The sequence below is a fragment of the Pseudoliparis swirei genome, chromosome 7 (assembly GCF_029220125.1).
Source record: "Pseudoliparis swirei isolate HS2019 ecotype Mariana Trench chromosome 7, NWPU_hadal_v1, whole genome shotgun sequence".
NCBI lineage: Eukaryota > Metazoa > Chordata > Actinopteri > Perciformes > Liparidae > Pseudoliparis > Pseudoliparis swirei.
Window position 1 is genome coordinate 25,717,740 of NC_079394.1, and position 16,521 is coordinate 25,734,260.

The 16,521-nt window shown below is 43.4% G+C and overlaps 1 protein-coding gene across 3 annotated transcripts; it reads left to right on the plus strand.

The window, feature by feature from the left end:
* Positions 1 to 401: 401 nt before the first annotated feature.
* On the plus strand, positions 402 to 15,470 carry mapkapk5 (MAPK activated protein kinase 5). Of its 3 annotated transcripts, XM_056418236.1 has the most exons (14): positions 410 to 2,309; positions 4,938 to 5,011; positions 7,734 to 7,809; positions 8,926 to 9,023; positions 9,146 to 9,254; positions 9,461 to 9,550; positions 9,894 to 9,989; positions 10,079 to 10,159; positions 10,401 to 10,588; positions 10,728 to 10,848; positions 10,972 to 11,102; positions 11,279 to 11,394; positions 12,066 to 12,170; positions 12,762 to 15,470. In XM_056418236.1, the coding sequence occupies exons 1-14, from the start codon at positions 2,274 to 2,276 to the stop codon at positions 12,854 to 12,856; spliced, it is 1,416 nt and encodes a 471-aa protein (XP_056274211.1). In that variant the 5' UTR covers positions 410 to 2,273; the 3' UTR covers positions 12,857 to 15,470. The 3 variants fall into 3 exon arrangements, with proteins under 3 accessions (XP_056274212.1, XP_056274211.1, XP_056274213.1); XM_056418237.1 differs by lacking the exon at positions 12,066 to 12,170 and having other exon boundaries at positions 402 to 2,309; XM_056418238.1 differs by lacking the exon at positions 4,938 to 5,011 and having other exon boundaries at positions 415 to 2,309.
* The last annotated feature ends 1,051 nt before the right edge of the window (positions 15,471 to 16,521 follow it).

Genomic DNA, 16,521 nt, shown 5'->3' on the forward strand with positions numbered 1-16,521 from the left:
ATTAAATTGACAGTTATGCATCTGTGTATACAATTAACAAATATTATATGTCATGAATTTTTTGGAAAAAGATAATTGATTATTTAAAATATATAAATTATATTATATATCAATTGGCTGGAATAAACTCTGGTCTCATGACTGTTTTGGGTGGTCGTTGTTTTCAGAGAGATCTTTAAGGAATGGGTGCTATTGTATTTGATTTCCTGCCAAACTCTCACTATTTCATCAGAAAGTACGTTTGTATTGGGAGTTACTTTTTAATTACAACTTGCCACCATGACACCTTTCTGGAACAACAGATGTGTTGTGCACAGGAAAGAAACCCATACAATGTGAGGAATGGATATATCTGGTGTTTTATGAACATGTTAGATAACACAGGAAATGCACTCTGTTTAGAGAACATGTTTTAAATATCAATTGACAGTGATAAAATAATAAAGATAATGTTCCATTGTTTTAAAAGCAATTCCAACTGCACTCCAAATGTTGGTGAAGCATCTTCTTGGAGGCAGACCTCTTCCTTTAGTTCTATACTTCCCCGGTTTCAATGGTCTTAACTTCAGTGAACATTTTAGAGTGCTTCACATCACATTAATTTCCTAGAAATTCAATTATTATTGAATTCACTCAAACCACCATTAAAAAACAGTTGCATTCAAACCAGCCTTGGCTATTTAATAGCCCGCCCCTCAGTGAAGTGCAATTCAAAGTGAACCCCTGCAATTCATTTCTTCTCATTTATTTGAAATTGGATATTATTAAAGTGATATAGAAACGACAAACCACTTAATATTGTGCAATGAGTGGCATGATGAGACATTCAATCATTGTATTAAGTGACCTTTTCATGTACTTATTTGCTGCCTGTCTTACTGATGAAGGGATTGTTGTTCATTCATAAAAAAAGATTTGTCCCGACAACTTCATACTTCATCCTTTTTCAACTGTTCATCTGCTTTGAACGTACAGGCAAGAACCGCAATCTTTTATTCTTTTTATTATTATACTTTAATTGATTCATAAAATACTCGGCTGGTTTGGGGTTTATACTGTATTTCAAGTTTACCTTTTGCTTGTGTAAAAAGAAAACCGTTAATAAAGTTTATTTAAATAAAAAAAACATGGGGTCTTATAAAGGACCCACCAGGGTCTGTCCAATACAAAAACTATTTTATACACATTTTAAACAGCAAGATTAAAAAAATGCACCGACAACTACACGCTTAATACATATACAAAATACACATATTATTGAAGAAAACAACACTAATCCACATGGTGTCTCACTTTATAAAACATTTCGATTGTTTTTTAATCAGGCGTTCAACACGGTAGCCAACATTGTGTATTCCCCTTTTTATATACAACCGACGGTATTCCCCGTTGACAATCAACTGTGGGATTAGCTAAACAGTGCAGAGATGTGTGAATCTCCTTGGTTACCTCTGAAAACACCCTCCATTAACCCTCCCCACCTCTGAGACTGCGCTGTCGTCCCGTAGGAGCGCTGACATCCATCACCTCCACCTGACGGAAGCATGTTACCGTCCGCGGCTTCGAGTCGAGCTGGGAGACGAGCTAGCCGGCTAAGCTAACTCGCTGGCCCGTTGGCAGGCTCCGGCTTGACGACATAACAGGCTGCTGTGCTTCTGGGAACACGGTCTGCTCGTCGTGTCACACCGACCCTGCGCCAAGTCCAGGACCGTATCTTCAGGTCGTGTCTTCGGTCTGCGCAACCTTTCACGGCTGCCTTGTGTAATCGTCTGCCACCCCACCCCCCACCCGGTCCCAGGATGGAGGCGCACTAGTTACTCAGTTAGTCACCGGCGTCTTCGCAGCTCTGGCAGAGCACTGCTCTCACTGCGCCGGCTAAAAATACACCGCGCCTCCAAAAGTGCTGGCCTAGTCCAGACGGGACTCGTCCCCGGCTTTTTCTCTTCACCTCGCTCGGAGTCTGGTACTACATGGTCACCACACTGAGTTCAGGACTACTGAAAGTCGGAGCCCGAGGTTGTGAGCCCTGCTGGCCCGAGCTCACGTTACATCGGACCGGCTGGTGGACGTCAGGTCACCGAGTGAACGGAGGTCTGCGCCGGTTGATCGGCGGCCGAAGATCCTTTCGCCCCCATGGCCTTGTTCGGCCACAAGTAGGACTATCAACGAGCCTGGGTCCGGCCCGGGGCTGCGAGACCGAAACTGTGTGAAGGTCAGAGGAAACCCCGCGTTGTGTCTTTCGGCTGCCTGGCGAGACGGACTCCATCTGCACCATGTCGGAGGATAACAACGCAGACAAGTTTATCAAGGTAATCTTCTCAAAGTAATTGAGTGAGGCTTCATGCACGTAGACAATGCAGTGGGTTCCATGTGTCGTAGAAATCTACTTTGGTCTTGATTTAATACAGTTTGAAGTGAATACGATAATTGAATTGATGTTGAACATGCTGTTGATGTTAATCTTTGAGAGTAGGCATTAATGTTTGTTAGTTTATTTTGTGGTGTGTGGGAAGTCTGACTTCTGTCTCTACGATCTGAAATGCTGGTATGTTGATTCTAATGAAGGCTGCACTAACAAGTACACCTGCATCTCAGTGACACACGACATGTGTGCGGCTCACAAATGGAAATATCAGTCACGAAAAGTGTGTTTATAGAAAGTTTTACTTCTGTGTCAAACACCACTATGGAGCTTGGCTCCAACTAACATGGTCATGGTCATTATATTTCCGTACACACCCTGGCTCTGGGATTTGTTCCAGGACCTGCTCGGAGTGTTAATGTGTCACTGCTCGGGGATTTATGAAAGCAGTCAAATGTGATCCCGAGGGTCCCTGGCCCCCTGCTTTCATCGTTGGGTCAGGATGTACCCAATGCTGGGTTGACTGAGGGCATGGCACTGAGAACTGAACACACTTGGGAAGTTATCATGATGAAGGATTCGTGGATTCGTTGGATAACTTTGGACTGAACCAAACTGTCTGGTGTCACTCTAACCAAATGATTTAATTGGTAGCCAAGCTTTGTTAGACTCATTATCCAGAACCGCCAATGTTGGCCGTCAGAACTTTTACAGATGTTACATTTATGGTACATACCCCCTGTGCAGTTGAGATGCCCCGAGTCACTATGTTACGTCATCATCATGCATCCCGATTATTATCAGTCTGCGTTCACACGGTCCAGATAGGACAGGGGAGGAGGACACATGGTGCCTGTTGGCAGACCTTTGTATTGTCAGATAATTCTAATTTAATAATATCTTGATCCTTAGTTTGACACAATGCAAACTAAGAACTCTATTCTCGTATGTATAAACACAATTTAACCTACTTGCACATGTGTTTCTAATAGTCAAGCTATCTACATTAAGAATGATCAGCAGCGTGAAACTAGACGGGTGATATGAATAAAGCTGCTGTTGCAAAATGTAGAGCTAACGCAATGGGGAATAATTAATCTGACTGTAGACTCTAACTCGTTATTTCTTTTTTATCATGAAAATTCTTGGGTTTCAGTTAATCCTCTAGTTACCGGCGCTAATTGGGAATAGTCCTTCAGATAATTTTTTTTCTTTTCTCTCAGGAGTGGGTGGCAGTGGGCTCGTGCCTGGACTGCGTGACGCACTGTGCTGACTGAGAAAGTAAAAACATACCTGTTGAGATTGGAATACACTGGACCTGACTAGTCCAGCCCAGTGCTGCCGACTCTTTTCCATTGAGAGAAGCCATCTAGAAAGTCAACAACACTGACACCCCGTCCCTTCAGGCCTCCCTCAAAAGCCCCACACAGATCATCATTATGAACGTCAACGTGGCGATCGTTTGTACTAAGAGCTCTTACGTTAGCTGCCAAGACCTGTCGAGGAAACGTTTTAAACGGAAGTTTAAACTTAGGCAAGTTGACTAATATTAATAAAATGTCAAGGCTTTGGGACCCATCTACATCCTGGTGTGTCATCGCTCACACCATTAGTATTGAAGCATGCGCGTTTGATTCCTTGAGCTGGTTTCGGGTCGCGTGCTGCCGGTCGAACAGGAGAGAACCAGAATGGCTGCTGGACCGAGCCTCTGTTTAGGGAAAGAGGAGGAGGGTGCGGTGGCGGCCGGGGGGGGCCGGAAGAACGCGGCGGGGTGCCAGAGAGCCATGAGCGGCGGATGAGTTCAGATCAGAGCGGAGCTCCTGCGCCGGCCGAGACAGGATATGTCCTTATGTAATCCAAATGTGTGAACATTAATAAAATGTTACTTTGAACCCACTAGTTCCTTTCCAGCCAGGAGCGTTTGATTTCTCCACCCTACCGTATGTGTGGTCACGCGATCTCTTCTGTGGGACTTTTTAAGCAAGTGCCCCAAAAACAACCATGTGGTTTTGAGTTAATTCAAAGCACCAGTGACCTCTTCTATGTAAGGGCACAATACTAATTATTACCTATTTTGTAAAGCATATTATTATTTTATTTGGGGGGGGGGGCTTTCTTTAGCTCAGCCATTTCTGAGAGTGGAGCTGCAGAGGGGTTCTTTGAACTGCGCACAAGTCAATTTCTTATTTCTTTCCAAATATCTGATTAAGTACACTTTTTACCTTCGCATTGAAAATGCGGAAGGTAATGTTTTGATTGCCGTGTATTTGCGTGCGTGCGTGTTATTCGCATAAGTCGAAAAGTATTAAACCGAATCGCATGAAATTTGGTGGGTTGATTGGTTATTATCCGGGGACCATTTGATTAGATTGTGGGATCGATCGGGTCAACGGTCAAGGTTATGAAAAGGTCAACATCTTATTTTTACTATAGCACGGTCAATTTGTATCCAATTGGCATGCAACTAATGCCAACATGTTCATAATTCAATACCCAATCTTGTGATATGCGAAGGTATGCGCTCTACCGAGTGCCCGTTCTAGTTTTATTTTGGTTTGGTTTCTCTTCCTGACAGGAGACCTCTATTCTGGACGAGTACAACATTAACTGGACACAGAAGTTGGGCGCCGGGATCAGTGGACCTGTCAGGTGAGTGACGGTCAGATTGACGTCAAAGCTTCTGCTGCCAGACCAGCGTTGCACCGACAGAACCGGGAACCAAAGGAAGTCTGACTTGCCGTGTTTGAGAGCAGAGGCCCCGTCAATCGAGATTGCTTTCTAGTTTTGTTAAGATCTGAAAATACTGTGCCAACCCCACAAAAGGAGTAATGAGAGAGAGAGAGATCCATCTTGATGTCAGGCCCAGCCGCTGCAGTGCAGGACGAACCCCCAGTTGTGAATGCTGCTGCGGTTGAAGCCACACTCGGACTCGAGTATTACATCGGAGCAAATGTCGAATGTTTGTTAACTGAGCCGAACTTTGTGACGGCTGCTAAAACGAAACAAAACCTGTCCTACATGTTTTCTTCTCATGAGGTTTTATTGCAGCGTGTCCGATCGCGGCACAATTCAACAGTTTGACTTTTTATTCTTGATACATTAACACCTATTGAGGATATGAAAAGGCCAGATGCTTGGACTAGTTAGTAACCAGGCTCTGAAATTCACTTTTTTATTTCCCCATCCGCCACTGAACATGTTGTACTTCTGAATTCTATGTAGATTTAATACTTCAAATTAAAAAAACGCTGAGTCAGTGGTACCAGACAGTAGACGTATGGAATATAGCTTTCTCCCTGCCAACATTTCTGTGTGTGTGACAGTGTGACATCATCGTAACTCGAGGCTTAATATGGAGATGTTTGGCACCGGTGCTGTTGTTGTTGTTGTTGTTGTCGTCGGTGGGGGCTCACTTGGCTCAGATATGATCATGTCGCGTCCTGGGCTTCTTGGACCTGTTCAAGCTGCCGTATTTGTGTCTATTTCCACTTGAATCAAACGGTGGATTCTTGTAGGAGCGCGAGGGACCAACGATGCAGCCCGGCAGTATGCGGCGATGCCTCTTACCCATTTGACCCCTGAAGAACTTTAACTGGTGTGCTGGATCTAAAGCTCAGGCTGAGGTCGTGATCTTTCGTCTGTTGCGAGTCAGCAAATGCCAGAGACGTCCCTCTTGTTTGCTGCGCCACGTCTTGTGTTTGCAGTATCTTATTTGCTCAGACGTCAGCCGACAACGCCGGATGTTATTTTTCACCTTTTTTTAAACATTCCGTTTGCAGACCTTGACCTCTGCCCCTCGCCGCCTCAGGCAGCGATATGAAGTCTTTTCGTGATGCTAACTTCAGTTTTGCGCTTTATATTTATTCAGTAAATTCAAAACATTGCAGCGGCTGCTCAAAACAGTTTTTTAATACCGTTCACGCTCTGACTGCCCCGCTGATTCCAGGTAGATGGTTAGATCTCAATCTGTGTCACCGATTCCTCCCGCACTTTAAAGCTATCACGAGTCTGTATCTGTTCTTCCTAGCATGTGTAGTTTGACTAATCAGTCCTCCGTGTAAACACATTCTTGAACTCTATGATTCATGTTTCCTTTTGGGCAACTCTTGCTCGTCTCTTGTTGTTATGACTCTGTATTTCACTGTCACTCATGGAGACTTTAGGCTCATGCTAATCTTATTTTTATTTCTCCTCCTCCCCTCCTTTTTATCTCACAACAGTCACATCTCCCCCACCTAACTCTGTTATTCATTAGGTTGGTATTGCTTTCCAGTGAACTTTGGCCGAAGCGCACCGTTTCTCACAGTAATCAGGGTTCGTACGGTCATGGAAAACCTGGAAAAGTCATGGAATTTTAAAATGGTCATTTCCAGGCCTGGAAAAGTCATGGAAAAAACTTCAATCATAAAAGTTTTGGAAAAGTAATGGAAATTTGTTAAAATCACATGTTCATTTTCGTCGAGTTTGAAATAATTAATATATATTTTTAAAGAAAGACGCTCAAAATATAAGCCAGCGATAGCTCTCAATATGCAAACTTTTCTACAGTTTTCATGTTTATACTGAGATTTCAGTTTGGTCATGGAAATTTGGTTTAAAGTCCTGGAAATCCATTGGTCAAAATGTGTAAGAACCCTGAGTAATGCTTTAATTGTGTAATCTGAGTTGAAGGGCCAGAGGTTGCTGTTTTAAAGTGGTTTAACTCTCATTACAAAAGATGCAGACGAGGTTCATGTGTCCCATAACAAAGTGTGATGTTGACAAAACACCGTTGACTCCATCTGGTCGGCTGCTTTCTTGTCTCTGTGTATTTATCGGGCCACATTTAACTTCACAGCTCATAGTCCCTCGACTCTAACACCGGTAGCAACATAAGAGTCATAAGCTAATAAAGCTAAACGGCCTTAAACAAGCACCACAAACTGTAGTCGTCTAACCGCGTGACCAGGATGCAGAGTAAGCGGGACATTTGGAAAGCACTCTCTGGGATACAAGCGTTTCTGAATCACCTCAAATGTATTTTGGTAATCACCAGCGACTGACGTATATCACGAACGCCTATATAACCGTCAAAAGCTAATATCACTGGTGGTAAAAATACAATCTCTTCAACGGGGACCTGAAAGGAACTGAATCATAATTTACACAAGACTGTCGGAAGACACATTTTGTGGGTTTTCGGGCTCCATTGATAACAACGACTTGCTTCGATGGTGACGATGTTTGTTTGTTGATGTGCAAAACGCCTGGCTGGCTGTGTATTCTCTCGTGACTTTTGGGTAACAGAAATGCCAGAAAAAAAGAAATAAATCCTGCCTGCCTCCAGAAATGACCCTAATGTCTTTGACCCCATTCATTTCTCCCTGTGAAGAGTTTGCGTGAAGAAGTCGTCTCAGGAGCGCCTGGCCCTGAAGATCCTCATCGATCGCCCCAAGGCCAGGAATGAGGTGAGTCACTGTGGCGGTTTTGATTCATGCCTGTTGTCTGTGGCTGTTTCCAGATGCTTTGTTCCGTCTGCCTGTTATCAGTCTCCATTAACTCCTGTTTTTCTTTCCTCCGACGTGTCTCTCACGCCTCCCTTTTGTCCGTCTGCGGGGGCGTCTTTGTTGGTAACATTGTCCTTCTGTGGCGAACGCTATCTGGCGGCGTCTCCCGTCTCGTGAGCAGACGTGTGTTTTGACCGAGCAGCTCGAAGCTGTGAGACGTGCAGTCAAAACAAGCAGCGCAGACGCGCTTCACACTGAACACTGTCACTGATAGGCAAATACACACAGACGACTGCAATGTTCAACAATTTATTCTTCACACACTTTTAGCATCTTTGTTTTGTTTTTTGTTTACCTCGATGCATTCGATTTCATTTTCTTGTGTTCGCACACTGATTCAGTTTCCATGTTTGGTTTTTAAAGTATCCGTCTGTCTCGCAAACAGCTCTTTTTCTTATTCTGACTCTGCATAATTTTTAGAATAACTTGCATCATTGCAAGTCTAGCCTCCCTGTTTGTTGCTGAATAATTTGTTATCTTTTTGTGGTGTTCTATTTAAACTGATTCTGCAATCTGGAGGCAATCTCTTGGAATCGGAGCTGTATTGGCCAATCACGTTGGTTGACCGCTTGTGAAACGATGCCAGTTCACAAGCTTTTCAGTCTGTGTCATCTTGGCTGTAGTTTAACCACACGTATCACTGTGGTGGTAAACTGGTGGTTGGGGCGTGATGATGCTGTGGAGGTGTGTGGGGGAGTGGCTCAGGGAACAGCTTCTGGGAAGAGGCCTAATTGGCCTCAGCTGTAGAGAATAAAGGTGATTTGTGTCTCTGCACTATATAGTGCTTTTTTAATTCAGGGGGCCCCTCATTTCTGTTTTTATTTTATTTATTTTTTTTTATTTTTTTCCCTTCCTTGTCTGATTGTTCGTATAGTTGGTTGTTATGTAATTTTTATTTATTCGTAGTTGTTTTTGATTGTCTGGTGTAACTTGTAAAAACTTAAAATAAAATGATTGAAAGAAAGAAACTATTATTATTATTTAAGTGAATTAACAGTTTGATTCTCTTCCATTCAGGTGCGTCTCCATATGATGTGTGCCAACCACCCGAATATAGTGCAAATCCTGGAGGTTTATGCCAACAGTGTCCAGTTCCCGCATGAGTCCAGCCCGAGGTAAAGAGCGCCGTGGGTTTGGCATTTCTCATTCAATAAATACAAATGTTTGTCAATTCATATCTTCTCTTTTGCTCTTCCCCCCCCGGACACATCCACACCGCCTCGCTTGCTTCTCACAGAGCGCGGCTCCTGATTGTCATGGAAATGATGGAGGGTGGCGAGCTGTTCCACAGAATCAGTCAGCACAGGCACTTTACTGAGAAGATGGCGAGTCAGGTCACGAAACAGGTGAGTGAAGTCGACACATGGTTTGTTTCATTGTTATTCGCTCCTCTGAATTAAATTTATATTCAATCCCGGTTAGTTGGTCCGTCGGTCCGTCTTTGTCCACTAGTGTCTGTAGCCCCCCTGCTTTCACACACACACACACACACACACACACACACACAGGCGGGCAGAGTGGTGTCTCAGTCTGATGTCTCTTCCCCCTGTAGATCAGTCAAGCCTTGGAACACTGTCACTCCCTAAATATTGCACATCGTGACCTGAAGCCAGAGAACCTGCTCTTTAAGGATAACTCTCTGGTAAGTAGCTGAAGTTGCAGACATAAATACTTAAAATCTACCACAACTGACAAAGGAGAATAAGCGTCGCTCGACTGTAAGGCTGCAGCTTTACTTTTCGAGAGCCTGTAATGAGGACATCATTCTGACTTTGTGTGGCGGCTAGTGTGCAGGCTTTTTGCATATCCAACTTGCATTTACAATCCTAAACTCCGAAAATCCACCCTTCAGTGATCTCCCTGGAGCCTGACTGTATTAATCTAAAAAATAAACTAATTGTCAAACGAAGCCACAGACAGAAATCTGTTCCTGTGCTCGCTCCATGCTCACCGCTCGCCCTGCGTGATTCTGCTGTTTCCCACAGGATGCACCTGTGAAGTTGTGTGACTTTGGCTTTGCCAAAATTGATCAAGGAGACTTGATGACCCCTCAGTTCACTCCCTACTACGTAGCACCTCAGGTAAAGAGTGGATGGAAATGCAGCCGTGAAGAAAGCTGCAGCACATCTCCACGATGTCCGTGTCCTTTATTTTCATTATTTTTGTTCAGGTACTTGAGGCTCAAAGAAGACACCAAAAAGAAAAGTCTGGAATTATACCTACTTCACCTACTCCTTATACCTATAACAAGGTGAGACCCCAAACCGGTTGGACTTTTTTATTAATTTATTGTTTCATTTGTGGTCTGATAAAGAGTAAATTTATCAAATTCGGTGCACCACGCAGTATCGTTACTTTCCGGACTAGGTCGAGGCTTCTGTTCCCCGAAAGTGGGCGTTGTTTCTAAATTCCGCAGTAGGTGGATGTGGGCTCAGACCTGGAGGGGAAGCTACGCCTTCAATGTTTCTTTTCTCTTCTCGCTCGCTCTGCAGAGCTGTGACTTGTGGTCTCTCGGCGTGATCATCTACGTGATGCTGTGCGGCTACCCTCCGTTCTACTCCAAGCACCACAGTCGCACCATCCCCAAGGACATGAGGAAGAAGATTATGACGGGCAGCTTCGACTTCCCCGAAGATGAGTGGAGCCAGATCTCTGAGATGGCCAAGGACATCGTACGCAAGTGAGTCATTTTCTTTTGTCTCGCGTTATCTCGTCTGGCCGGCGTCCCGGAACAAACCGTTTCCTTACTGCGTTCGTCTTTTACGCCTTTTTCTGCCTGATGCCGGGCTCTGCCTCCCGTCCTCCGGTGCCCCCTGCAGGCTGCTGAAGGTGAAGCCAGAGGAGAGGCTGACCATCGAGGGAGTCCTGGCTCACCCTTGGCTCAACTGCACCGAGGCCCTCGACAACGTGCTGCCGTCCGCCCAGATGATGATGGACAAGGTGAGGGGGAAGTTAAAGGGGCAGTGAATGATCTGACCGGCTGAGGCCACTGTTGAACGCTAGTCGGAGTACCGGGGTCCTCCTCTTCCTTTCCTTACTGCCTCGCGTCCTCTCCCCTTCCAGGCCGTAGTCGCTGGTATCCAGCAGGCCCATGCGGAGCAGCTGGCCAACATGAGGATCCAGGATCTGAACGTCAGCCTGAAGCCTTTAAACTCTGTGAACAACCCAATCCTCAGGAAGCGGAAACTACTCGGGTACGGTTGCTTTTCTTGTCTTTTAAAATGTCTAGAAATGCAATGTAGTTTCTGTCTGTGTTTTGAAGTTGAGATAGATCGCACTCGTAAGACACGGTAGCGAGGAGAGCCTTCCTGTAGCGACTGCGTTGCTCTGAATCCAGAGGTTGAGACGTGTTGTTCGGTCCTCGTTGCAGCCCCAAGCCCAGCGACAGTTTCTTCATTCATGACCCGGAGAACGGAGGGGAAGACTCCAACGTCGCGTTGGAAAAACTACGAGACGTCATCGCACAGTGTATACTACCGCAAGCCGGTCAGTAAACGCTCTCTAATGTCGAAATGTTAATGTTAAAACTAGCGCTACGCTGAATGCCTCCTTTGTGCACCGCTTTTAATACAAAGCATCACCCCACAGACGCCATGTCGACATCTCAGTCGACTAAGAAGCATTTCATAATCTGGAGATGAGAACAAAACTTCATTTTAGCTTTGCAAGACACCAAAAACACAAAAACTCACCAACGTTTTAACATTAACTTGTAATCAAGCAATAATAATTACGACCGGGCATTATGGAGTTCAGCAAATTAAATCTTGTAATAGTTAATTATATCTCAATATCAATACTGTGATAATATAGTAGGGTAACCCAGAATAGTTACACATTTAAGTTGTTGATAAATTATCATCAGTCATGAGAACATAATAAATAAGTGGGTAAGGCAAATTATTAAAAGCCTCCAACAGTGGTAGATGACATCCCTTTATCGTAATGCAGCACTTAAAACCAGGAAAAGACCCCGTTTATATCACATGAAGAAGTCCGAAATCTATGACGACGTCGAGTCTCACATCCCGATATCGATGTATTGGCCAGCCTCTAATATCAGCAGTATAAACATACGTGATGCGAGTTGTTCACTTGCCAATGTTCAAAAGCTCTGCGCGAAAGAGGGAAGCTTCTCAAGCGTTTTGAGTTTGCAGGAGAAAACGAGGACGAGAAGCTGAACGAGGTGACGTACGAAGCCTGGAGGTTCAACCGAGACTGTAAGCAGCTGAGAGACGGCCTGCAGGGGCTCAGCTGGGACGGTCAGTGCCGCGGCGTCTCGTCTGTATCCGGCAGTCTTTGTTCGCAATTTAACAATTAGAAGCAAAGCAGATGTTTGTCAGAGCGTAACGGTTGTTTTATTCATATTTCTTTTAATGAATCTGACATAAGCGCATCAGTGTTTTCCTTTCCCCCTCACAATGTATTTATTTAGCTGTAATCTGGCTGCCAAAAAAGCTGCTTGTTGTCCATACGGAGAAATAAATATACCAAACGGCCGCTGGCCGATGGGTCATCGGCGACAATTGGATTTATTGTTTAGGCAACGATCTGCGGCTTTTCTTTGTTTTACGATATAACAAATTAAACATCCGTTTTTTTGACATTTTATAGGCCAAATGATTCATTTAAATAATTGGCAGATTAGTGTAATATTATATTTTGAACTGAGTCACTGTGTATGTAAATATATATCAGAAAACGTTAAAAAAACGAATGATAATTTTGTGTGATTAGGTGAAGCAAAACAGTCTTTATCTTTGTTTCCAGGTAAAGCATGAATCATTTCCTCCATTTATCTGTAGCTGTACGTTGTTTATTTATGTCCATAACCACCAAATGTTTCATTGCAGGCCGAGCCTTCTCTGATAAAGTCGACCGCTTGAAGTTGGCTGAAATCGTGAAACAGGCCATCGAAGAGAAGACGAACCTCCAAGACTCTCATTAGCGACCGCTGTCTTTCTATCTTTTTATATTGTTTAATATGACCCTTTTTAACCCATATCTGTAAAGAGGCTTTTTTTATGTAAAATAATGTTAATTTTTCTTTTTTTCTTCTTCTTTCTTTTCTTTGTGGATTCACTATTGTACAGCTGTAGATATATTTGAAAGAAGACTCGTTGGTACTATAAATTTTTTTTTTAATGGAAATTTGCAAAAGAGCTTTGGAAAAAAACAACTATATTTTCATCTTTGCAAAAAAAGGAGAAAAATCAGTTAACGGAATTATTTTCTGGGAGAGAATTTTTATTAGCTGATTGTCCGAGGCGTCGCGTGTTTTATCAGTCATTTAATTTTATCGTTTTCTTTCCTTTTAACCATCCTGAGACTAATTTAATTTATTTAAACAAAGAGTTCCATTATTTTATACCTCACTTGTCCTTCTGCTCTCTGATTTTCAACCTGCGTTTTAAACTATATGATTCTTTGTTTTGTGTAACTTTCTCCCGGAGACCTTTTTTTGCTGTGGAGTCCCAGATTTCTGTTTTTTAAGCAGTTGAGAGATCGGAGCCGACTGAACCGGCGTCAACACTACGGAGCGTATAGATCATCCTGTTCTGACACGCCTCTTGACCGAAGCTCCGCTTACTAGCTTCGTTTTTAATTTATTTGGGGAGCTTTTAACTGCCTCGCGATCGTCTTCAGACGGCGGCATTAGAAACAAAAAATGTTTAACGATGTGGTTGAAAGCTCCAGTTTAAGTTTCAGAGGTCAAGAGTGAACGTCCGCGCTCAACGAGGTTCATGTGTCCACCTGTAGGTTTCACAAAGGAAATCAGTTCAGATGACGCTCCTGATGTTTGTGTCTGTCAATGAAGTGAATCATTTTATATAAAGGCTTTTTATATGTCTTCCCATTTCTGATGTGATTCCGAAAAAAAAGTCTTAAAGTCGGTGTTCGGCTGAAGTTTTTGAGCTGCGAAACTTTGACGTAAAGTTGTATTTACTGGCGTTCGGGCCGTTAACATTTCAGCCATTTCAAAAGGACGCCAGCTCGCTACCGGGAGGGCGTCGGCATCCGCTAACGGAGTTCCCTCTCATAAAACCTGCACTGCTGCTGAATGTGCAATAATTGAATCAAGTGTTCATAGCGTGTACACGGTAGTGGGATGTCATCCATCAGTGCGTCAGTATTAGGGTCTGAATCCCTCCCTCCCTTCACCCTCCTCATCCTTTAGTTTATAATATGTCATCAGACGTATCCACTGCACCGCTCATCTCTGATCTGTATTTCTGAGCGGTTACAAGAAGGGACTCTTGTTCAGTGCCTGATTATTTATTCAATCACGTTTTCAGAATTCTCTTTTGATGACGTCCCATCTTCATAAGGAACTCATGAATGAATGACGTTTTGTGCCGTGATGAAGACGTGTGTCATTTGAGTCTTGAGCAAACATTGGAGCAATATATTGTTGCGGTGAAAGTTAGAAACAAACTCTTTTGAGGGGTTGAACAGATGATCCAAGTTGAGTTAAATAAACCTTTAAGTCAACCTATTGGATTATCTGTAAAATGTTTTGTCTTAAAAATCAGCGGCTAGCTTGTCAAGAGGCACCGCGACGATATGTCGGCTGATCTCGTTCACGCCATCTGTCAGGACCACGAAGACAACTTTTTCTTATTTGGCTTTGGCTTGAAAAAACTAAAATATGAGAAAGGTGAATAATTAATGTGATTCCGAGGAATCTCGTTGATCCGTCTTGATGCCCCCCCCCCCCGTAGGCTAAATGATGACGTGTGTTTGAAAAGGCCTCATCACACAACCTGTACGCTCAGATGTGCCTTCTGCTCTTCTCAGAGGAACTGAGATACAGGATGAGCGGGTCACAGACGGAGGGATGTTGATATTTGTCCTTCTGGCTGTGATTTTCTGGTTTTCCCGCGTTATGAAACGAACAGTCGTAGCCTTCTGGCTCGGCGACATTTTCTTCAAATGAATATATAGTTATATATTTATATATATGTGGTAAAGAAAATCTGCCTGATTGAAGAAAAGGCAGAACACGACCACTTAATTGACTAGACTGGCACATTACGGTATCGTTCAACGTTTTGTGAAATGACCTTGAGTCTGCTGCTCGGTGACCCTGAAGCATCCCGGTCTTGAAGACGCTCCCTCCTCACGACCTCTGACTGGGGGGAAGCCCTCCGGCTTGACACGCGTCACAATAATAAAAAGCTTACACTAGTCGCTTCCTCCCTCCTATCCGCTCGGTGAGGAGAGACCAGGTGTCCTGTTCCCTACGATGACTAAGGAGAAGTAACTGTCCTTTTTGACCTGGAAGACAGTTCCATGATTTTATTCTCTTGATACCAGTTTGCTTCTGTGTCCTCTCCCCTCGTAAAAGTACGCAGAGGTGGGTTTTATATCTTTTTGAGCCATTCCTGTTTATCTTCAATCCACCTCCCCCTCCCCCCTCAGGCAGTTATGTAGCATGTACCTGAATCCCTCATGAGAGACTTGCTGTATTTCTGTCTACACATCTATTCAGTTGTTTGCCCTTTCTGCCTTCTTTGGAACATCAACATGCTGACTTTGTAATAAAGGAATTATTTGACTTTATAACAGACTTTGTTTTAAATCGTTTACACTTTGTAGTCGCTGCCCTGGTGCACAGTCTGAGTCCTGCACATGTTAATTGTATCCGACTCGAGCCCCCCCCCCGCCCTTCCGGGGTCATTAAGACTTCGACCAGTGGGAGTTATTCTGCTCATGTGCAGAGATATGATTGATTGGTTTTCCTTCCAAAGTAAAAGCCCAAAACGGTTGTATTGAGATGCTATGAATACCTTCAGTGACATGTTTATTAATATTGTTATCTGAGAATTTAAATGGCACAGGTTGTATTCAAATGGCCCCATTTTAAGATCTTGCCAGACAGGGAAATAAATATTTCGTCAATACTTACTGTGTACAATTTATATATACGCCTCTGCAAATCCTACACCAGTAGTTAGTCGTGACCAGTATTACAGTCGCTGCAAACATACACTATTCATTGTGGGAACGTCATGTTTGAGCTTAAGGCGTGCTTTAATTTTTTATTTTCTCGGCCACGTGTGGGATTTTATTGGAACAGTTAAAAAAAAACAAGATCGATTCACATTTTAAGTTAAAAATATTTTATTGGAGATTAACAGAGCAGATGGAAATCTAGAACAAAATCATCTTAAGAAATTCACAACCTCAAGACTAAAGCACGTTCACATTGATAGATAACAAAAGACACACTTCAGGCACTTTAACATATGTATATATTAAATGTGGGAAAGCAGCAACAACAAAAAGAAAGAAAATAGCTCCCAGAAATCACACCGTCAAAACCTTGAAAGATGAAGAGTAATTTAAAGTGTTTTACAGGAGTTACATTTTTGTATTAAACTGAACCAATCAATAGCAGTAATAGATCAAAACAACAGACTTTCATGAAATAATGGAGGGGGGCAGCTGCATTACTCCTCCCATTAGGTCCCGTTTATGAACATTACTGACGAGCAGATAACAGAAGCCTCATTGTGTCCCTCAGCACTTCCCATTAAAAGAGGAAACATTAAGGTTAAACACAAACGTTGCTTTGCCAGATGAACATAAACAGAACGAAATTGTGGCCGG